General features: G+C 42.9%; 1 protein-coding gene and 1 long non-coding RNA gene across 2 annotated transcripts in view; one reads left to right on the forward strand and one right to left on the reverse strand.

Annotated features, from left to right (window-relative positions):
* Positions 1-3838: 3838 nt before the first annotated feature.
* Positions 3839-23051, reverse strand: part of Il17rd (interleukin 17 receptor D) — a 90910-nt gene continuing 71697 nt past the window's right edge. Inside the window, exons 9-13 of the mRNA XM_070018477.1 lie at positions 21134-21188; positions 20541-20651; positions 18449-18633; positions 12647-13589; positions 3839-11144 (exon numbers count right to left, since the gene is read on the reverse strand). Of these exons, the coding sequence (XP_069874578.1) occupies positions 11032-11144; positions 12647-13589; positions 18449-18633; positions 20541-20651; positions 21134-21188 (1407 nt within the window). The 3' untranslated portion in view covers positions 3839-11031. The remainder of the gene's footprint in view (positions 11145-12646; positions 13590-18448; positions 18634-20540; positions 20652-21133; positions 21189-23051) is intronic.
* LOC138824603 (uncharacterized) overlaps positions 18472-23051 on the forward strand; it is a 33589-nt gene continuing 29009 nt past the window's right edge. The window contains exon 1 of the long non-coding RNA XR_011371140.1: positions 18472-18618. This is a non-coding gene — a long non-coding RNA (uncharacterized lncRNA). The remainder of the gene's footprint in view (positions 18619-23051) is intronic.

The raw sequence follows: 23051 nt of genomic DNA on the forward strand, positions 1-23051 counted from the left end.
CCTACCTGGACTGGTTTCAAACTGTGATCCTCATATCTCAGCCTCCTATGTAGAAGATTACAGGTATTTTCCACTGGTTCCTGGTTCCATGAGACTCTTATCTCCAATTAAACACCCCAAAATCCAGAAGTGGAGCTGTGGCTCAAGTGATAGATCACCAGCCTTGAGCAGAAAAGCTAAGAGACTGTGCCCAGGTGTGAGTTCAAGCCCGATACTCATGGCCTCCCTCCGTCTGTCTGTCTCTGTCTCTGTCTCTCTCTCACACACACACACACACACACACACACACACACACACACACACACACACACTTTAAAGGTGACCAGGAGAACCAGATTTACTCTTAATGTTTACACGGAAAAAAGAACCATGTCATCAAGATTGCTACTTAAGGGTTTCTTTCCCTTTGAACTATATTAAAGCCTAGTGATGACAGTTTAATTCCAAGGCTACAAGTTCCCAGTTTGTGCCACCCAATCTCTAGACCTCAGAATCTCAAAACTGAGGATGCTGATTGTTCCTCCCATATTAAGTGAAAATATTCTTATAATCTTTTTTTGTCAGTTGTGGGGCCTGAACTCTGGACCTGGGCGCTGTCCCTCAGCTCTTCAGCTCAAGGCTAACATTCTACCACTTGAGCCACAGCACCACTTTTGGCTTTTTCTGCTGATGTGGTGCTGAGAAATCAAGCCCAGGGCCTCATGCATGCAAGGCAAGCACTCTACCATTAAGCTACCTTCCCAGATAAAAGCATTGGTGCAGTAACTGGCCTGCTAACAGCCAGAGATGGTATAAATTATCACTTTCTTTCTGATGCTCACTTTATGGGGAAGTTCTTTTGCTCCCCATTTTTTTTTTTTTTGCACGTATGTGTACCAGTATTGGCACTGAAGCTCAGGGCCTTCTATTCTGCTTTGGCATTTATGCTCAGGGCTGAGCATTTGAGCTATACACACTGGCTTTTTGGTGGTTCATTGGAGATAAGAATTCACCGATTTGTATGCTGCAGCTGACTTTAATCCATGAGCCTCAGATTTCAGCTTCCTGAGTAGGTAGGATTATAGGTGTGAGTCACCTGTGCCTAACGCTGTTGCTTTTCAACACTCCCCAACATTCACCTCTAGATGGATGGCTAGGCCTATACTCAGCAGACACATGTGAAATCTAGATGGACTCTGCCACTAGCCATCTGTGAACTCGTGAGCAAGAGCCTCAGATTTCTTACCTATAAAACAAGAATGGTAAGATTTCCAAGACACTATTAAAATGAAAAAAATGACAGAAGTGGAGCTGTGGCTTAACTGGTAGAGTGCTAGTCTTAAGCCCAAAAGCTCAGGGACAGGCCTGAGTTCAAGCCCCAGGACTGGAGGCGGGGGAAAATAGCTGTGAATGTAGAATGATATGTAAAGCAAGGTTCACTAGAACAATTAACAGGCATCTTTTCTTCTGACTTGTGAGTGGTTCCAAAATTTCAGGGTGGTTTTGTTTTGTTTTGAAATCTGAAAAGAAAGTTCGTTTATTCTGGGAGCCACATTTCTTCTCTGTTCAAGTAATTGTGCTATGAGGTCGCTGCCCACCAGAGGACAAGGGAAATGGTCTAGGTCAATGGGTTACTCCTGTCTAAAGTACAACAGGTATAGGTCACCTTCATCTCCTCTTCCTGAAGCAGAACCCTTTGAAAGCATGCCACAAGCCTTACACGTAAGTAGGGAACACAACAGATGTTCTAAAATAATGAGCCACTACAGTCTTAAAACATTTTATTGAATGCAGAAATTCTAACAAACACATGTTGCAAGTGTCAGTTGTGGTCTACTAGCACCTATTTACAGAGTTCTATGCAAATCAGACGTGTCATTAACATTTTCAATGTAAAAATAAAACACACTGCTACAGTCTGTGAGTGCTCAGTATCTCTCCCAATCCACAGAGGACAGACTTAAAAACGAGACAAAAATAATGACATCAGTAATTGCTTTTCCATAGGCCTCTGGACATAGGAATAAGGAGCTTCCACAGTGAAAGGAAAAAAAGAAATGAACCAATATAAAAATCAAAGTTGCTCTGTAAATGAATATATTTGGTTTTGACAGAGATTTTTGCTGCTGTACCGACTTACCATGCTTTTCACTTGAGAATAAAAATACTTTAAAATAATGGATGAGCATGTTAGTATCCAATGTCAAATCGAAGCAGCCATTTCCAACCACGTCAACAAACAGAAAGCTGCTCCTCTGATTCCTCTTGACTGACATTTTATATGATGAATAGATACACAAGGAATAGATTGCTTCTGTCAGATTCTGATAGGAAACACAAAGCCTGGTCAAGCGATAGCCTCAGCTTTAGCCATTGGGAACATGGAAAAGTCCCTTGAGGTATCTGTGGTTTTAGCTGAATTTGGAGAACCAAAGAACAAGACACAACTAGCCAAACTTCTAAAGGATTCTCCCTAGGGATTGAAATGTGCTTGCAAATGAACTCCCAACAGCAATAGGAGGTGGTATTTGGCAAATGCTGACATCACCTCTCCAGTGCTTAAACTGAAACCTAATAATAATATTGTAACAAAATAATAGCAAATCTGGAGATGGGTAAAAAAATAGAACCTCAAATTGAAAGTGTGGGGTAGCTGCTACTCAGAAGAGCTCATCTTGAAGAGCATCCTCAAATGATGCTAAAACACATCAAGAATAAGCACCAAGTGTTTTGCTATCAGGATAGAAAATAAACCACAACAGGAAAAAGGACTATCACCAAGATAGTGAAAAGGAAAAATAACCAAGAGTGAATGTAAGTGATATACCAGTTTTTAAAAGTGTCATTATAATTTTCATTGAGAGAGGATACGGGCACATACAAATTTTCCTTAATGATCCCTGAGCTTGGCTATATTACAAGGCACCGATGTAAATAAGGCCTCCATATTCTATTTGGGTGACTAAACCAGTGTGAAGCTGAGAAACAGAATAGTGAGGAATATGAAACCCTGGAGAAAAGCTGTGAAGAATGGCTAAAGTGGGTGGATTATTTACCACTGAAGCAAAAACACCAGGAGGAAGATTTCACTGTGACTTTCAAATGCAGGGAAAGTGACCAGCTGTTCTTTCTCCACTACACCCTAAACAAAAGCTGGCTTGAATTTCTGCAAGGAAGACGTACAAAGAACTATCTGATCAACAGGATAGGTTTTAGACTCTCCACTGAAAATCAGGACTATCATCCACATCTGTTTATCTAGAATAATTCAGGCACAGCTTGTCATGATGCCTGGAAATAAACATGTTAGATGGTCTAAGCTTTTTCTCCTTTTCTAAGCTTTAACCCATGAATTCTGAAAACAGAATCAATGCTATTGGCATACAGTCAGATTTCCCTTGGTTTACTTTCATGCTGTCTAAGTAAGTGGCAAGGGTGACCCAACACCCACAAGACTCCAGCTATCTCAACATCAGGAAAAACATTGCTTTCATCATCTCTCTGAAACCTCCAAAAACAGTCAAATCATAGATCATTTAAAACAGAAGATAACCTGGTCTGAAAAGCACACTGGGAGATTCTCTGCCTAAGTCCCCCAAATGTCTGTTTCTCTAAATAAGTATTGATACAGGGGCTGGGAAGGTGGCTCTGTGGCATGAGGCCCTGGGTTCAATTCCTCAGCACCACATAAGCAAAAAGAAAAAAAAAGCCGGAAGTGGCGCTGTGGCTCAAGTGGTAGAGCACTAGCCTTGAGCTGAAGAGCTGTGGGACAGCGCCCAGGCCCAGAGTTCAGGCCCCATGACTGGACCCCACCCCCACCCCCACCCCCAAAAGAAAAAGTATTGATACAAACTCAGAATTGGACACCACCTAAAAATAAAATTACATATCAGTAAGAAAAATAAAATTACATATCAGTAAGACCCTGTGGGTTGTGGAGTTTAAATGAAATCATCCCAAGCATCATGCATTTTTTTTATTTAATTATAATTTTAAAAAATGTTCTTAATATTATGAGTCTTTAACTCTCATTTCCTGAATAGGGAGCAGGAATTGTTAGGTTCTTTTTCTATTTCTTCCTACTTTAACCCTGTAATAGATCCTTGCTAAACCTTTCATCTTGTGAAGTTCCTTTTTATGAGACACCCTGAAATGCTTTTCATGAATGGATTGCAAGGACATGTTATTTTCATGGTAACTGGGGAACTGCGGCAGAAATTGGCAAGGCTGAGCTAGTAGCCAAATCTCCTGAGCTATGGAAAGTTGGTTAGCTTTAGAACTTTTCTGTCTCTAAATCTGTTAGCAAGAGTGGCAACTGTCTCCTCTCCCAGGCCATGGGGAGGAACAGAAGCAGGGATGGACAAGGAAAAAGAGAAAGGAAAGAAGTTCTGCAGCAGTCATATCTTGGCACTAATTTTCCCAGCCTTCCAAATAACTCAGATATGTCCTGGGTCTCAAAGCAGAAAACGGAAACTCTGGTGTGTGGAGCAACACAATGAGACCTCCTCCTCGATGTTAGCACCTGAGGCACCTACCATGTAGAAGATAAAGGAGACCCCCATAGTTAAACTGTCCATATCCCTAGATCCAGGTTAGCAATAGGAATTCCACCCTTTCCCCAGAGTTGCTAATCCTCTGGTGTTAATAACAGAGGTTCTACACCCCCTTTCATAGAACTGCTGCTTGGCTTCTTTCTTCAGATGATTGGGATGCACAGTGGAATCCATCTAGGCTGTAGCTTTAGGCACAAGGAATACTTTGATACTGATAATCTGAAGACTGTAATATTGCTTGACCCCAGTATCAGTTGGAGGAAAGGAAAAATGGCCCAAAGGTGGAAATTTAAATTTTAACATCATCTCATACTTAGATCTCTTTTGTAAGCAAGAGGAAGAGAACTGTTTTAAGATAACTTTAGCTAAAAAGACAGGACAGCCCCTCTGTGGGTTTTATAAGGCATTTGGATTTTTATTTATGAGATGCCCATTCATCTTCTGTAATTAAATGCATTCAACCTTGTGTATAGCAGATATTTTCAATATATTATGCCTATAGACCTTACAATCTCTTAGTGTTTGATGACTCCTATAGGAAAAAAAGGCCTACTGACTATATATACACGAAATATAGTTTAATTTTCACTAGTATCTCTTTGACTTTTGTGTGTGTACTTTGCATTTTCCATTCACAGCTGGTGCTCTACTACTTTATACTTCCAGTTCCAATTTTTTGCAGGTTAACTAGAGGTAATAGTCTACTGGATTCCTCTGGTGAGGCTGGCTTAGAACCATGATCCTTATTCCCAAGTACTAGGATTATGGGCATGAACTACTGGCAACCCACTCTTTAGCTTCTTTTTTAGTTAAAAGAATAACTTGAGCTGGATGCCAGTGGCTCATGCCTATAATCCTAGCTACTGAGGAAGCTGAGATCTGAGGATCACAGTTCAAACCCAACCTGGGCAGAAAAGTCTGTGACACTCTTATCTCCTTAACCACCAGAAAACCAGGATGGAGCTGTGGCTCAAAGTGGTAGAGTGCTAGCCTTGAGTGAGAAAGCTCAGGGATAGTGTCCAGGACCTGAGTTAAAGCCCCACAACAACAAAAAATAACTTGGATGTGATGAGTCTGAGCATCTTCTGGTCTTGATCATGGCAGCCTCTCAACTGAATTTTTTTTTTTTGGGGGGGGGGAGGGTCTGGTCGTGGGGCCTGAACTCTGGGCATGGGCGCTGTCCCTCAGCTCTTCAGCTCAAGGCTAGCGCTCTACCACTTGAGCTACAGCGCCACTTCCGGCTTTTTTCTTTTTGCTTATGTGGTGCCGAGGAATCGAACCCAGGGCCTCAGGCATGCAAGGCAAGCGCTCTACCACTGAGCCACCTTCCCAGCCCCCAGCTGAATTTTTTGCCAACTAAATAAACGTCTCATGTCATCTTCTAAATTATATAGGGAAACCCTTTGGCTCCCTCTTCCAAGCAAGGCCAACAGTCTACTCAGTAAAAAGTGGACTGTCAATTCTCTGTATCCCTTTTAAGATTAAAAGGGGCTAAAGTCACTTTGGGAAGAAATGAGGTATGGTAGATAGATGAAGAGTCAGGGAAATTATATTATTTTTAATACATGTTAAAAGCGCCAGACTCAAAAATTCAAACCAGGAAGTAAACTGAAAGGCAGATAAAGCTCATCTCTCACCACTCCTTTTAAATATTAAGTTACAAAATCAGGAGATATGTGAGTACTACCCAAATCTGCCTTCTCCTTTGAAATGGTAAAAATCTGGGAACTCATTGTGGATAGGTAAAGACAAAGAATGCAAACCTGATCTGGCAAAAGGAAGTCCTGAAGGTTACCTGTGTTTTGGGTGGGCTCACTCATCTTAACTAAATTGTCTAATAATTGGGGGTTGCTAGACTAACATAACCAAGAGTATTTCCCCAGCTCAGAAAGTATACTTTCTCTTTTACCACTTCTCCCTAATTTAACCTTGTTATACTAAAATAAATCCTTACTAAAACCTTGAGGAAAAAAATGGTATTATGAAATGTAAAGAAGCAGCATGGTGCTGGTGGCTCATGCCTGTAATCCTAGCTACTCAGGAAGCTGAAATCTGAGGATCACAGTTTGAAGCCATCTGGGGCAAAAACATCCAAGAAACTCTATAACTAATCACAAAAAAAAGCCAGAAGTGGAGCTGTGGCTCAAGTGGTATAGCACTAGCCTTGAGCAAAGGTGCTCAAGGACAGCACCAAGGCCCTGAGTGCAAGCCCCACAATAGACAAAAAAAAAAAAAAAGAAGCATTCAAAACATTTAAATACATTCAGAATCAGATCAAATTTCTTTGAAGAGATGTTTCAACAGCATCTTCTAGTGGCACCTGACGTGTCATTACTATGGATGGCTTTTATTTCATATCTTACAAAGTACAGGTCACAAACTGGCAGCCAGTGGGCCAAATTAGATTCACTTATGTATTCTGTTGGTCTTGAGTTCACTCTAGAATGGGCTGGGAATGTGGCTTAGTGTTAAGAGTGCTTGCCTAGCATGCATGAAGCCCTGGGTGTTCGATTCCTCAGTACCACATAAACAAAAAAAGCCAGAAGTAGTGCTGCAGCTCAAGTGGTAAAGTGGTAGCCTCAAGCAAAAGAAGCTCAGGGACAATGGTCAGGTCCTGAGTTCAAGCTCCAGGAATAGCAAAAAAAAAAAAAAAAAAAAAAAAAAGTTTAGTTGTCAATACTTAATCAGTTTTTCATGTTCTCTTGAAAAATGAGAACAGAAAATACTGCATGGGCACATATGATTGGAGGAGCTACCCTTTGTAGGTTGGAAAGATCTTCAGTTTGCCATAGTCTTTACCATGACCTACTGTCTAAACAGTGAGAAGGTTTGTCCTCCATTACCCTTCACACAGCTATTTTTCTTTTCTTTTTTTTTTTTTGAGTCCAGTCGTGGGGCCTGAACTCTGGGCCTGGGCGCTGTCCCTCAGCTCTTCAGCTCAAGGCTCAGACTCTACCACTTGAGCCACAGCGCCACTTCCGGCTTTTTTCTTTTTGCTTATGTGGTGCTGAGGAATTGAACCCAGGGCCTCAGGCATGCAAGGTGCAAGCGCTCTACCACTGAGCCACCTTCCCAGCCCAGCTATTTTTCTTATACCTGGGCTCAAGAGTGCCTGCCAAGAAATCAAAGGATCTGATAAACAAGGTCAGTAATCTTCAACAATAGGAACCAACAATAGTAATCTTCACATTGGCATTGCCCACCTTTCTCAAATAAAGAAACAGTGATTTCTCTCTTCCTGAGAAAGTCAATCTAGTGTTGAGGTCCCCAGGGACTGCATGTTTTGTTGTTGTTTTTTTTCAGGAGATAGACCTTTTTTTTTTCCTTCAGGAGTTAGCTCCCCCCTCCTTTTCTTTTAAAGAAAAAAAATGCTGAAAAATAGCTCTAAAAATCCTGTATCCTCACATTTTTGGAGGGATAGTCTTCCTGTCTATTTCAGGGTACCTGAGACTAAGACTGTTAAAAAACACATACAAAAAACTGTAGTTATATAGTAGCAAGACTGAACTCTGACAAACATACATGAACTTAAATATAAATGTAAGTTAATGTACACTAATTCCAATAATGTCATTTAAAAAAGACCTTTTTATATACATACAAAACTTCTAACCTGGGGCTACTTCCAATTAGTGTTTATGTGTCAACCAAAACTTCCATATTCTAACTTTAAGACCCAATCTTACTTTTGGCTCAAAATATTGTAGTACCTGGTTGGGTTCCTACCCAAATACTTGAGCTTACACTGGAATGATTTCTGATTCTTTCTGAGATCAATGTATTTTAAAGGACTTACTTTTGGTCCTCTGGAGGAGCTTCTACGCTGACATGGACAGAGTCCAATGAGATAGGGTAGCTAATTTTTCATCCTACATGGACTCTCACCAACCTGTACACTCTCCCAAGTAAAGGTGTCTGAATTGGATACCAAATCCTTCTTCCTGTGGGCCACTGGTAAATTGAGGTATACAACTAGGTCTCTATTTTCAGCCTTTTTGGTTTCCTGAAACTCTGCTCATCCCTGATTTCTTTCCCAGGGACATCATCTAAGTTATCCATAAAATTCTCACCTCAGATCAAGGTCTTTCTCTCAGATGGTTTCTCTAACCTACTGCTATTTCTGAAGCACCAAAAAGCCTCTGACTTAGAAGAATCTTTTTAAAAGTCTATCTTCTCATTTCTATTGTCTGGGACAATTTATGAGACCAAAAATGCAGCTCTGTTTTTACTTAGCTGTAAGACAACTTATTCCCAGTCCTAGCATGATGTGGCAAGACGGGGAAAAAAGACACTAATGATGCTTACCTTCATTACGACATACCAGCTTATTCTTAATCAAAAAATCATACTTAATTTCATTACTTTACATGTCAAAGTTTAAGTTTGTGTATTAGAAACATTAGTATTAGTACTCAAACCCTACACTCAAACTAAAACATCATGATATTTGGACTAGCATATTCTTTTTCCCTGCCATTTTCATAGCAAGTGAGTTCTATAGTAAGCTGCTCTCCCTCCTGGTCATCTATGCATTTCTCAGAAATGCCTCATTTCACATGCAGCCAAGTATCTACCCTAAAAGTGGCTCAACAAGTCTTAGCCTCAGTTTTTAAAAAAATCCCTGATAATGTTCCAAGTGAATTTTCATCCTTTAGCAATCTGGGTCCACCAATCTCCCCCACAGAACGTATGCTCGGGATTGAACTCAGGGCAGTCTGTGAAGACAGGAGCTCTATGCTCCTCTTAGATTCCATAGTGACAACAGGGAACAACTTTCCTCTCCAGGGATGCTTGCTTAGTTTTACAGGGAGATAATGTTACAGCTCACTGTCTTTCCCTCAGAGCAGCTGCAGGAAACTTGATGCCAGAGAACAAACAAGCACGTCCTCCCAAGAAGCTGGCAGCTGCCTTCTCAGAACAGAGAGGGAAGATATTTGCATTCAAAATATTCACTTTCCTGCACAAAGCCCAAACCTCTCTTCCTCACCAGATCAGCATGTGCGGGAAGGGAAAGCCAGAAATTACTTTGCCTCACAGCCCACCTTGGATCTTCCTCAGGATCTTTCCTGTTGATCTTGTCTGATGAAGGAGCAAAAACCACAGTCCTAGGCTGAATGCCCAGGAAACAAGCTGCCAAAAGCCAGCACCCATAGGGGGAAAAAAAATGGAAAAAGATGCTCAGACCCAGGTATTCTAGGGGATGACAATGACAGGGATTTCCACAAAGACTAAGACATCATTACACCCATGCTAACAACACACAGTATGTGAACATGAAGTTTTCCCTTTGGAAACAAATTCTGTAGAAAAGTTATTCATAAAAATAGAACATTTAGGCTGGGCACTTATGGCTCATGCCTATAATCTTAGCTACTCAGGAGGCTGAGATCTGACTGAGGATTGTGGTCTGAAGCCAGCCTGGGCAGGAAAGTCTGTGAGACTCTTAAGTCCAATTAACCACTAGAAAACGAGAAGTGGAGCTGTGGCTCAAAGTGGTAAGAGTGCTAGCCTTGAGCAAAGAAGATCAGGGATAGCGCCCCTGCCCTGAGTTCAAGCTCCACAACCAACAACAAAAAGTAGAACACTTACTTTTTTGACAGTCCCCTCTTTTCTACCTTCTTAAAAAGAGGTTTGTCATTGGTCAAAAACAGTCAGCAGACTAACTGGCCACCACCTCCCCACAGTTATTTCAGTGAATTTATCCCTAATGCTCATGACACAGCTTTAAGACTAGAAGGCCAGCTGAAGCCTGTTCTATAACATCCAAGAAAATAGCCCAGCTGGGTGAGTTTCTTAAATTTCTAGACACTATCATAAGAGCTACAACACAGTAAATATAACCCAGGAAAACTTGGTAGGCAGCTCCATATAATGGCTACTCAAGTCTAGCTGAGAGGTTCTGGCATCTTCCGCAGGTTGGCAAACCCATTTCAAGTGGAATGATCACGAAATCCAGATCTTGACTAGTCATGTCACCTAGTAATACTCTGGATATATTCTGGATATTATAGAATTAAGTGGATATTGTTACTTTTTGGCTCTTGATTCATGGCACTGTAGCTTCCACATTAAAACCAAATGGGAACATCGTCTTCAATAAGACAGATTCCAGCAGACTAGTTCAATTTCTGATGCTGTAATGACGTTAAAAGTATTGCAAAATTTGCAAGAGCTCGATGAAGTTGGAATGATCCATACAAGTACCTTCCTGTTTCTCTTTACCTTCCTTGCTACCTCCTAGAATAGGCTTTGATCCAAAAACTGACTTAACATATTAAGTTGTTGTCAGATCTTATTTATAGACATGATTTTCAGAGCTCTGTAGGAAGCCTTTTTCAAGATATGTGGTAGAAGAGTAGGGCAGAGGGGAGCAAGTACTGGCCAGAATATCCTTGTATGAGCCCTCCACTCCAAATAGGCCATGCAACCACAGAGATGAGCTGGGGAACCAGAGAGAGGGCGGCAGCTAAAGTGGCAATGCTTAGACTCTTCCACTTCATTACAATGGAGCAACTGTGTGGAGTTCATCAGTGTAGCTGTAGCAACCAAGTTCTGCTTTGCATACCCCAGAGGTAAGAAGCTTGGAAGGAAGAGTAGGAGGATCTTCCTCACCTAAGGAGAGAAGAAAGGGAAGAATCACACAATCATTACATTTCACAGGTTCTGATACTCATGCCAGAACATCTGAGCAATAGTCTTAGTACAAATGAAGCAGACATCTCAACCAGCTCAAGATGTGGCAGTCTTATTCTCTTAACAGATTAGTTCCCTCAGCTGAGGAAGACACCTTTCCTGAGGGCCAAAGGTTTGCATGTAACTCTACTAGTTTCTGGGATGGTATCCTGCTGGGGCTCCTGGGAGAAGTGGGCTCTCCTACTAAGCCCTCCTACCTGGGGCCCTGTGTTGACCTAGGATAGAAAGAATACTACACCCATGGACCTCAGGCTCTGTATATGTAGTCATAAAGACAAAGGAGGAAGTGGCGCTGTGGCTCAAGAGGTAGCGAGCTCACTTTGAGCCGAAGAGCTCAGGGACAGTGCCCAAGCTCAGAGTTCAAGCCCCATGACTAACCAAAAAACAGAAAGATGGATAGATAGAAGATAGATAGATAGATAGATAGATAGATAGATAGATAGATAGATAGACAGATAAAACAAAATAAAGACAAAGGAGATTGGAGGGCAGTAAATATTACTGCATAGAAAAGTATCCAAAGCTCCCTTGGCACCCCATGTGTTTTTGTATTCCAATGTTTTTGGGGTTCAGAAAGCTTACACATTAAACATTCTATAATACCCCTAGCAGGAATTGGGTGGCTCACCACAGGAGCTCAAATAAGTGAAAATCTTCATTACCAGAAGGTGAATCAAAACTATCAAACAAGTTGCAGAAACAGAATTACAAAGAACTTGATCATTAGTATTACTTTCCATCAGGTTTCACTTCCCAATAAGGTAAGCAGAAACAAAAACTAGAAATACTAATGGAAGGAGGGAGGAAGGGAAGAAGAGAAGGAAGGAGGGAGGGAAACGGAAAGAAGAAATGACAGAGAAGAAGCCTGGTGCCCATGGCTCATGCCTGTAATCTTAACTAATCAGAGGGCTGAGATCTGAGGATCTCAGTTCGAACCCAGCCCTGGCAAGAAAGGCCATGAGTTTCTTATCTCCAATTAACTACTTGAAAACTGAAAGTGGCACTGTGGCTCAAGTGGCAGAGTGCTAGCCTTGAGCAAGAAAGCTCAGGGACAGCGCCCAGGCCCCAAGTTCAAGGTGCACAGCAAACAAAATAGAGAAAAGAAGAAAGAAGAAGAACCAACCCTTGGGGTTGAAGGAGGGGCTCAGGTCATAAAAGCATTGGCCAACAAGCGAAACCAAGCTTCAGATACTGAGTTCGCAGGCATCGGATTAAACACACACACACACACACACACACACACACACACACACACACACACACACACACACACACACACACACACACACACACACACACACACACACACACACACACACACACACACACACACACACACACACACAAATTCTGATGTCCTTAAGTCTGGCCAAAGGTTGTGTGGCCTCTATCAGAAACACCCTGACTCCCCTGCACCTTACCCAGGCCTGAGGAGGAGGACACGCTCTCAGTCAGGGAAGACGTCTCTGTCTGGTCTGAAGAGAGTCCCTCCATTAGAGGCAGAGACAGCTCAGACGAGGGCACGGAGGAGTCATAGATGCCCGAGTCCCGTGGCATGTCCGAGGTGCTGCCGGCCTTCACAGCATGCAGCAGGGGTGAGAGGGCACAGCCGCCATCGCAGGCGGCCCCGGCCCCGGCCTCGGCCTCCCCGTCCAGGCCCGTGGCCTGGCTCTCCGGGTCCGCGGGCGCAGCGGCCCCCGGGGCAGCCACCTTGACCTTCAAGCCGAAATCGCTCTCCCGTCCAGGTCTGAAGACGACATCATTTAGAACTAGGCCCGAGTCAAACTTCTCCAGAACTGGCTCCCGGCGGCACAGCGAAGGAAGAGGGAGGGGTACTAGCTGCTTCTCCAACCAGTCAGGCTCCTCATCCATAAACCGGTGCATGTTGCAAATGGCAACGTACAGAGAGCGGCCTGACTTGCTCCGGAAGTAGTTCCTTCTACTTCCGTGCCCTGGATGTGAGCCCGGCTCCGGGAGGCGGGGATCTGCGGAGTGCAGGTGGGAGCAGAGCTGGGGAAGGTTGTCCATGAGTTTGTACTTGGAGCTCGGGTCCAGGACGCAGGGGACGTCCCCTTCACAGGAGTAATCAAAGTAGACAGCGATGACTTTGCTGAGTGCTGTGGACGGACTCTGCTTGGCCTGGTGGAGCTTTTCCACAATAGCGGACATGGCCACTAGGAAGAGCTCCCCTTTCCCCGAGCTTCGGCTGCTTCCTCTGTGTTTGTAGTTTCTCTTGTCCACAAAGTACTTCATGCCTTTGGAACACACCACAATGATGAACTGGGACTCCTGGATCTTCTGAAGGACCCATTCTTTCTGCCCTTCCCTACAAAGGCTGAAGTCTTCCCAAAGGTCCAGAGCCACCTGGAAAGGATAAAAAAAGCAACTTACTCTGATATTAGGGAGAAGAATGTAGGAATAAGTTGTAAATGATAGAGGAGGTCCTATCATCTGCCCCTTAACTAATATTATGAGCAGTGTTATCTGTAGGCTCTAGGTTACCAAGTAAGTGGAGAAACAGTTAAGATTCTGTGTTGAGGGTCATAATACCTCACCCTCTGCAAGAGTTTGCTATTCATCAACTCATTTCATCATGAGTACCATCACTACTGCTGCTCGAAAAGTGAGGAATCAGAAGCACCGAACTTTTAGCAATTTAAGTTACTACAGAAAATACTCTTCAGGAAACTACAGGGTAATAACAGAAGGGAACTGCGTGCATATGAATTGAAGCTGCCAGGTAGAAGGAGAAATCTTTAGAGAGAAGACTAATAAGCTGTAAGAAAAAGGTATAGATGAACGACTTCAAAGTGTTCTAGAATACACGTCTAGGTGATAGTGATTCACATCTAGAGTGTGACTGGCCTCTGGCCACTTTCACAGATCCAGGGTCAGATAGTTGGTGAATACTAGAGAAGAGGGCAATTAACTAGATATAGATAATCTGGTCATATGAATATTAACTCACTCTGGAATTACCAGTACCTGCTTCATAAAGATCTACAGTGTGGCATCTATACAATGCTTGTGAGCAAGAAGACCTTATTTGTCCTTTGGGATTGAGGAAGAGCCTGATTTTTTTTTTTTTTTTGATGGCACATATGGCCTCTCAGTGGGTATCATCTTCTCAGAACATTTTGATCTAATTTTCCTGGCAATTCTGTTGGTGTTCAAAAACTAATTCCCAGCTGGGAAGGTGGCTCAGTAGTAGAGTGCTTGCCTTGCATGCATGAGGCCCTGGGTTCGATTCCTCAGCACCACATAAGCAGAAAAAGCTGGAAGTGGTGCCATGGCTCAAGTGGTAGAGCGCTAGCCTTGAGCTGAAGAACTGAGGGACAGTGCCCAGGCCCAGAGTTCAGGCCCCATGACCAACAAAAAACAAAACAAAACAAAAAACTAATTCCCCGGGGCTGGGAATGTGGCTTAGTGGTAGACTGCTTGCCTAGCATACACAAAACAAAGCCCTGGATTCAATTCCTCAGCACAATATAAACAAAAGAAAGAAAAAAAAAAAAGCTAGAAGTGGTGCTGTGGCTCAAGTGGTAGAATGCTAGCCTTGAGCAAAAGGAAACTCAAGGATGGTGCTAAGGCTCTGAGTTCAAGCCCCAGGACTGGCAAAAAAACAAAAAAAAACAACTAATTCCCAATGGTTATGATCAAATATGGCCCCTAAGACACAGCAAATTATAAGGGAAAGGTATTCTGAAATGACTTGTTCTCTTCTGCTCTAAGATGTTAACCAAGGAAAGCCCCCAAACCTATCTACTTGTTGAAAATAACTCTGAATCCTTTTATTTTTTCTTTCTGTGTGTGTGTGTATATGTGTGCACGCACCAGTATTAGGATTTGAACTAGGGGCCTAGGTGCTGCCCTTCAGCTTTCTCTCTCAAGGCTGACACTCTACCCCTAAGCCACAGCTCTACTTCTGGCTTTTTGATGGTTAGTTGGAAATAGGTCTCTCCCAGACTTTTTTTTTTTTTTTTGGGGGGGGGGGTAGGGGGTCCGGTCGTGGGGCCTGAACTCTGGGCCTGGGTGCTGTCCCTGTGCTTTTCAGCTCAAGGCTAGTGCTCTACCACTTGAGCCACAGCGCCACTTCCGGCTTTTTCCTTTTGCTTATGTGGTGCTGAGGAATCGAACCCAGGGCCTCAGGCATGCAAGGCAAGAGCTCTACCACTGAGCCACCTTCCCAGCCCTCTCCCAGACTTTCTTGACCAGGATGGCTTTGAACTATGATTCTCAGATCACAGCCTCCTGAGTAACCAGCAATACAGATATAATAAGCACCATGACTTGGCCTTATACTTCCTTTATTTTGTGCTAACTGGGTATATATGTCAAGCATTTAAAAACTATTCTTCCAGCCTGGCATGGTGGCTCATACCGGTAATCCTAACTACTCAGGAGGCTGGATCTGAGGATTGCAGCTCCAAATCAGTATTAACAGGAAATTCTGTGAGACACTTATCTCCAATAAACTACAGAGAAGGGACCAGAAATAGTGCTGTGGTAAAGCTCAAGTAGTACAACACTGGCCTTGAGGAAAAAGAAGCTCAGGGACAGGGCTCAGGCCCTGAGTTCATGCCCCAGGACTGGCTCCAAAACAAAAACTATTCCTACCTTTGATTAATTCCACTTCCAGGCATTTCTCTTTGGGAAATAATCAGAAATGGGACAATATTGAACTACCGAGAAGTTTAACAATTCAGAGTACCTCAGTTACAGTAAACCAATATTAGGAATCATGTATTTAAAACTGCAGTATATATAGAACTGCTAACAGTATATAAAATTATTAGGAGACAGAAAAACATCATTTCAATATGCCCAAAGTATAATATTGTATGTTTGAGTTCACTTACAGAGAAAAAGACTAGGGAAGAAATATACTACATATGTCTCTAGTATCTGAAGACAGTACTGTGCCACCAGTTAGCTTGCAGTTGATTTCTGGTAGGTGCTGGTCTGTCAAGTTTATGGCATTCCACACAGTAGGAAATACACTTTATTTACACCAGAGGGCAATCTTTCCACACAGAAAAAGTCTGAAAGACAGGCCAATGGGATAATTTCAAAGTACAAATAACTCCTAACTGAAAATACTGTGCAAAAAATACTGCATTTTTAAGAAGCAGTTACCCCCATATATTGCCAAAGAAAAGAAACAGGGTGTGACTTCCCTGATAACTTTGGGCTTCACTCTAAAAATCACATTATTGAAAAGCTATATACTAGTAGTTAACTTGTATGGTTAAGAAATCAGAGCAGATATCCTGTTTTCACTGTATTTCCCTGTGACTTGTATATACACTTTCCTAATTTGGGGAAGGAAAGGGAAAAAAACGAAATGTTTAAATATGGATACAGGTTGACCCATTGAAACAATGAGATGTACAAGACTATGTTGAAAACGAACTTTACAACTTTTGGGGGTGGGGAGGAAGGAGTTGGGAAAGTAGGGAGGGAAGGGATGGTAAACGAAAAACAAAAGGAGGAGGTAACAATGCTTGATAGGAAATGTACTCAATACCTTACTCATGTAACTGTAACCCTTCTGTACATTATTTTTACAATAAAAAAAAATGTAAAGGGTGGGCGCCGGTGGCTCACGCCTGTAACGCTAACTACTCAAGAGGCTGAGATTTGAGGATTGCAGTTTAAAGCCAGCCCAGGCAGGAAAGTCCATGAGACTCTTATCTCCAATAAACCACTAGAAAACCAGAAGTGGCACTGTGGCTCAAGCGATAGAGCGCTTGCCTGAGCTGAAGAGCACAGGGACAGTGCCCAAGCCCAGAGTTCAAGCCCCACGACCAACCAAAATAATAATAATGAAGAAGAAGAAGAAGGAAGAAGGAAGAAGAAGGAAGAAGGAAGAAGAAGGAAGAAGGAAGAAGGAAGAAGAAGGAAGAAGGAAGAAGGAAGAAGGAGGAGGAGGAGGAGGAGGAGGAGGAGGAGGAGGAGGAGGAGGAAGAGGAGGAAGAGGAGGAGGAGGAAGAGGAGGAAGAGGAAGAGGAAGAAGAGGAAGAGGAAAAGGAAGAGGAAGAAGAAGAAGAAGAAGAAGAAGAAGAAGAAGAAGAAGAAGAAGAAGAAGAAGAAGAAGAAGAGGAAGAGGAAGAGGAAGAAGAAGAAGAAATCAGAGCAGATACTCAAGCACATGACAAGCACATGACATATTACTGTTTTCTGGACTCTTCCCATCCTTCCTCCTGTTCTTTCCAGCTACAGTTTTCTCCTACACTACTGGTCTCTCATTTTTCATGATGTCATATTGGTCAATGGCCTAACAACCTCACAGAGGCCCTTGTTAAACATTTCTCCCTGGTCCCCAAGATCCCTTCCAATGGCAATCTTCTCCATTCCCCTTCTCAGCAAAATTCTCTTAAGGAATTGAACCTTCCTCAAAGAACTGTCCTTCCTTGTTGTTCCCCTCTGACTGTTCACTGGAACTTCTCTTGTGTACATACCAAGATGTCTTGGGTGATAGCTCCTACCTTGGTTGCCTGTTGCCATAGTAGCCACTGGCACTATTAATGCTCACAAAACTATCTGCCAGCTGCCAGATTTTCAAGCAGGAGTGTATCCAGGTTAAAACCAGGTATTATGAAATACTTGGTGCTAGTAATGAACAGATGAAAAGAAGAATGAAAGACTGGCCCTAAGTTTCAAAGTATAGCACTAGTTAATAGCAGGTGTTGCCCAGTACCAGTAGTAGTTCATGCCTGTAATCCTAGCTATTCAAGAAGCTGAAATCTGAGGATTTGGGTTTGAAGCCAGCCCAAGCAGGAATGTCTGTGAGACTCATATCTCCAATTAATCACCAAAAAGCCAGAAGTGGAATTGTGGCTTAAGAGGAAGAGTGCTAGCTTTGGTCAAAAAAGTCCAGGTAGGAAGTGGTGCTGTGGCTCAAAGTGGTAGAGCACTCGCCTTGAGCTGAAGAGCTTAGAAATAGTGCCCAGGCCCAGAGTTCAAGCCCCACGACCAACCAAAAGAAAAACTCAGTGACAGTGCCCAGCCCCTGAGTTCAAGCCCCAGGAGGGACACGGGCATGGGCACGAGAGTGCGTGCGCGCGCGCACACACACACACACACACACACACACACACACACACACACACACACGCACGCACGCACAAATAGGTGTCACAGAAGCAGGCCTGGAGGAGTGGAGAAGACAATAAACAGGGAGTGTGGAGGGAGGTGGGGGGAGAAGAGACTAGATTCTGTACCTCACAGCCACAGAAGTCCTGGAGAAAGTAGGCGAAGCACTGGATGACGTTCACGTGATTCTGGCCATCTTTGCTGGAGTAGCAGAGGAAGACCTTGGGCCGTGGCCGAAGCCTCTCCCTGGGGAGTGCTGCAGTGTATGTGGAGGACTCAGAGCTCTCTTCATCTAAGTGTGAGTATATATTTTCTAAATTGGGAAAAAGATAAGGTCGATAGCTATGAGCAACGTTTTATCTTATGACTTGGAATTCAGTGATAACTTCAGGAACAAACAGTTGTAATATCCATATAGAGTCCTGGTCCCCAATTCATCAACCCCCTGGGAATATTCATAGGAATGGTACATCTAGTTTCTGCAACTAAGCATCAAAAAGTAAAAAAAAACAAAACCCAAAATCATTCTTTTCTTTCTCTTTATGTGCGTGGAAGAAAGAGACAGACAGACAGGCAGACAGACGAGGCAGAAAGAGAGAGAATTATTGGGCTTGAACTCGGAGTCAGAGCCAGTGTGTGCTCCGTTAGCTGTTTTTTTGCTCCAGGCTAGCATTCTACCACTTGAGGCTACCTCCACTTTTGCCGATTAATGGGAGATAAGGGTCAAACAGACCTAACTGCCTGGGCTGGCTTTGAACTTTGATCTTCAGATCTTAGCCTCCTGAGTAGCTAGGATTATACAAAAATAATTCTCAATTTGAAATTGACCTTAGACAAAACAAGAAATGCTGCGAGGGCTGCTCTGGTCAGTGAAGTACCTAGAATTGGCTGTTGCAACATGGATGATCTTTAAAAAAAAAATTAGAAAAACATTTATTGAATGTAATTTATAAGGGTAAAGTATAGAAATCTTTCTTTTCTTTTTTCTTTTTTTATTTGAGATGGTATCTAACTCCATTGCTTAGGCTGACCTTCATTCCTGGGCTCCAAGTTCCTGGAACCACAGTAGTACCCCATCATACCCAGATAAAAGTACATAAATCTTTTTTGTTTGTTTGTTTTTGTTTTGTCGGTTGTGGGCCTGAACTCTGGGCCTGGGCACTGTCCCCTATCTGTATTCAAGGCTACCACTCTACCACTTGAGCCACAGCACCACTTCCAGCTTTTTCTGTTCATGTGGTACTGAGGAATAAAACCCAGGGCTTCATGCATGCTAGTTAAGCACTCTACCACAAAGCCACATTCGCAGCCCAAAAGTACATAAATCTTAAGTGTACACATGTGTGTAACCTCCACCCAGAACAACATAGATAATCTCCAGTGTCCCAGAAAGTTCTCATATGACACCTGATTCTTTTTTTTTTTTTTTTTGTATTTGTGTGTGTGTCAGTTCTGGGGCTTGAACTCAGGGCATGAACACTATCCTAGAGCTTTATGTGCTCAAAGCTAGCACTCTACACTTGAGCCACAGCTCCACTTCCAACTTTGTTTTGGAAGTTCATTGGAGATAAGAGTTTCATGGACTTTCTTGCCTGGGTTGGCTTTGAACTGCCATCCTTACATCTCAACCTCCTAAGTACCTAGGATTACAGGTATAAGCCACCAGTGTCAGGTGACACCTGACTCCTGGAAAGCCCTCACTATATTGTGGTTCATACCTTACACTCTCTTATGCCCTTGAACTTACCATCTTGAGTTTGGGAATTTAGTTATGTCTGCCCTTTTAGTGGCTTCAGAGACTTTTTTTGCGGGGGGGGGGTGTGTGTGGAGGGGGGTGCATTGGGGGGGGGTCGGTCATGGGGCTTGAACTCTGGGCCTGGGCGCTGTCCCTCAGCTCTTCAGCTCAAGGCTAGTGCTCTACCACCTGAGGCACAGTGCCACTTTCAGATTTTTCTACTTATTTGGTGCTGAGGAATTGAACCCAGGGTCTCATGCATGCAAGGCAAGCATTGTATCACTGAGTCACCTTCCCAGCCCATCTTCAGAGACTTTTAAGTAACATGTTTTAATTCTGAAAGCTATAGTAAGCAAGGAAGAAACTAGAAGGCATGAGGCTTCCCAGATGCTGGAGGAACCAGGTGCTACAGTCTACCTTTCTGTTGGCATCCACCCCTTGCCTACCTCTTGGGAAGAGGGGGTACACAGTACACAAAGAGATACCTTGTTGCTTCTTGCGGCACATCACAGTGAAGAGCGTTGCAAACGCAGATATGACCACCAGTGGCACAGTGATGGCCACTGCTCTGATGGGCCCAGCCCATGGGGAATGCACTGGGAAATTCAAAACAAATATTGTTAAGCTTCAGATGTATAACAGGTTCAAGCAAATAACAACAATCTAAGCCACCTAACAGGTTCTAGGACCCCATAACCACCTTTCTCTAGCTAGAATGGTGATTATAAAAGGATTTGGTGGTTTTTCTTTAAAGAATGATGGAAAGCAATTAAGCAGTTCAGTCTTCTGGGACAGCAAATACCTCAGGCTGAGAATTTTGCTTAAGGCAACCTCTCTTCCCAACATGGTTTTCCCCAAGAAGAACTGATTTTTTTATTTAGTCTAGCTGACAGACACCACACTGGCTTTGATCCTTTCAGGCATCAACACCAAGGTAAGAAAAAATTCAGATTTGATGGAACTTCATTTATGAGGGAGTACCTGAGTTGTGTTTTGTTTATGTAAAGCAGGAAGTATAGAAAACTGAAAGGATCAGATACCCTGGGGTCTACAGTGGTTAAAACCTAACAATTCTTACCTGGTTTTAAGGCATAATGCATCACTTTTCTTGTTATATTAGTATCATCCACCAGCTACAAAATAGAAGGTGATAATATTATTATTATAAATTTTTTTAAAGTTATACCTGTAAGCCTAAATGTTTAGGAAGTGGAGATCAGGAGGATCACAGTGTAAGACCAACCAGATACAAATGTTCATGAGACCCCATCTCAAGTAACAGATGGATGTGGAGGTTCATACTTGTCATCCCAGATACAACAGGAATTTTAAATGGGTAAATCATATTCTAGGCCAACAAAAGGTGAGGCTCTCCAGGGCAAAAACAGCTGGAGATATGGCACAACCAGGACAAGGTCTGCCTAGCAAGTGTGAAGCCTTGAGTTATGAAAAGTCTTGATTTTACTTTTCCATCAGCTGGCAGTGAGGGATAGGTACAAAAGAAAGGACAATGACTATGGGAAGAGAGCTGGTGGGGCCTGTAAGTCACTCACTATGCTAACACTAGCCACCATGTCTACTCATATTTGTCTCCACTTTACCAACTCAAAACGAACTTCAGCTATGCATGGTGATCCACACTGTAATTCAAGCATACAGGAAGCTGAAGCAGGAAGTTTCAGTTTGAGGCCAGCCTGGTTTACACAGCAAGATCCAGGGTAACCAGGCCTACACTTTAGAGGACCTTCATGATTACTTTCAGATGTACCCATCCTAACCCACAGAATGCCAGTGCAAAATGCAAGAACTAGGTGTTTCTACCAAAATGTTAAGACATGCATTTCAATAATGGAGCTATGGACAAATTGTTCATTTCTTTTTACTTTTTTTTTTAAGTCCTGGGTCTTAAAATCAGGGTTTGGGCACTCACTGTCCCTGGGCATTTTTTCTCAAGTCTAGCACTCTATTACTTGAGCCACAGCTCCACTTGGAGATAAGAATCTCACAGACTGTCCTGCCCAGGCTGGTCTGAACCACAATCCTTACATCTCAGCCTCCTGAGTAACTAGGATATAGGCTGAGTCACCAATGCCCAGCTATTTCACTGTTTTAATACTAAACAAACTTTTTTTTTGTTTTGGCAGTGCTGGGAATCAAATCCAGACTTGTATATGCTAAACAATGTTCCAAACTCTTGTTGTTTGGTGCAGGTCCTGGGGCTTAAACTCAGGGTCTGGGCACTGATCTTAGCTATTTTTGCTAAAGGTTGGTGCTCTACCACTTCAGCCACAGCTTCACTTCCAGCTATTTTGAGGGAGGTCAGTCCTGGAGTTTGAACTGTGGGCTTGGGCACTGCCCAAGACTAGCCCCCTTCCACTAGAATCACAGCTCCACTTCCAGCTTTTGTGGCTAATTAGAAATAACAGTCTCAGGGACTTTCCTGCCTGAGTTGGCTTTAAACTGAGATCCTCAGATCTCAGACTCCTGAGAAGGTAGGATTACAGGTGTGAGGCACTGGCACCTGGCTTCCCTTGGGTTTTTTTTTAAGACAGTGTTATGTTATATGGCTAAGGCTGACCTCAAACTTGTCATCCTACTGCCTCTGCTATTATATACTAAGATTACAGATGTGAGCCAAAATTCCTGGTCTAAAACAAAGAAAATTTTTCGGTCATGGGGCCTAGGCGCTATTCCTGAGCTCTTCAGCTCAAGGCTAGTGCTCTACCACTTTGAACCACAGCACCACTTCCCATTTTCTAGTGGTTAATTGGAGATAATAGTCTCATGGACTTTCCTGGCCAGGCTGGCTTTGAACTGTGTGATCCTCAGATCTCAGCCTCTTGAGTAGGTAGGATTACAGGCGTGATGCACCAGCGACTGGCTAAAACAAAACGTTTTTAAAGCTACCAATAATCTTAAAGTATATCTTTGTAATTTAAAGGAATATAATGGGATAATTTTAAATAATACCCATAGACTATATAGTTATATAAACA

The sequence above is a fragment of the Dipodomys merriami genome, unplaced genomic scaffold, assembly GCF_024711535.1.
Source record: "Dipodomys merriami isolate MVZ:Mamm:240054 unplaced genomic scaffold, mDipMer1.0.p SCAF_13, whole genome shotgun sequence".
In the NCBI taxonomy this organism is placed as follows: domain Eukaryota; kingdom Metazoa; phylum Chordata; class Mammalia; order Rodentia; family Heteromyidae; genus Dipodomys; species Dipodomys merriami.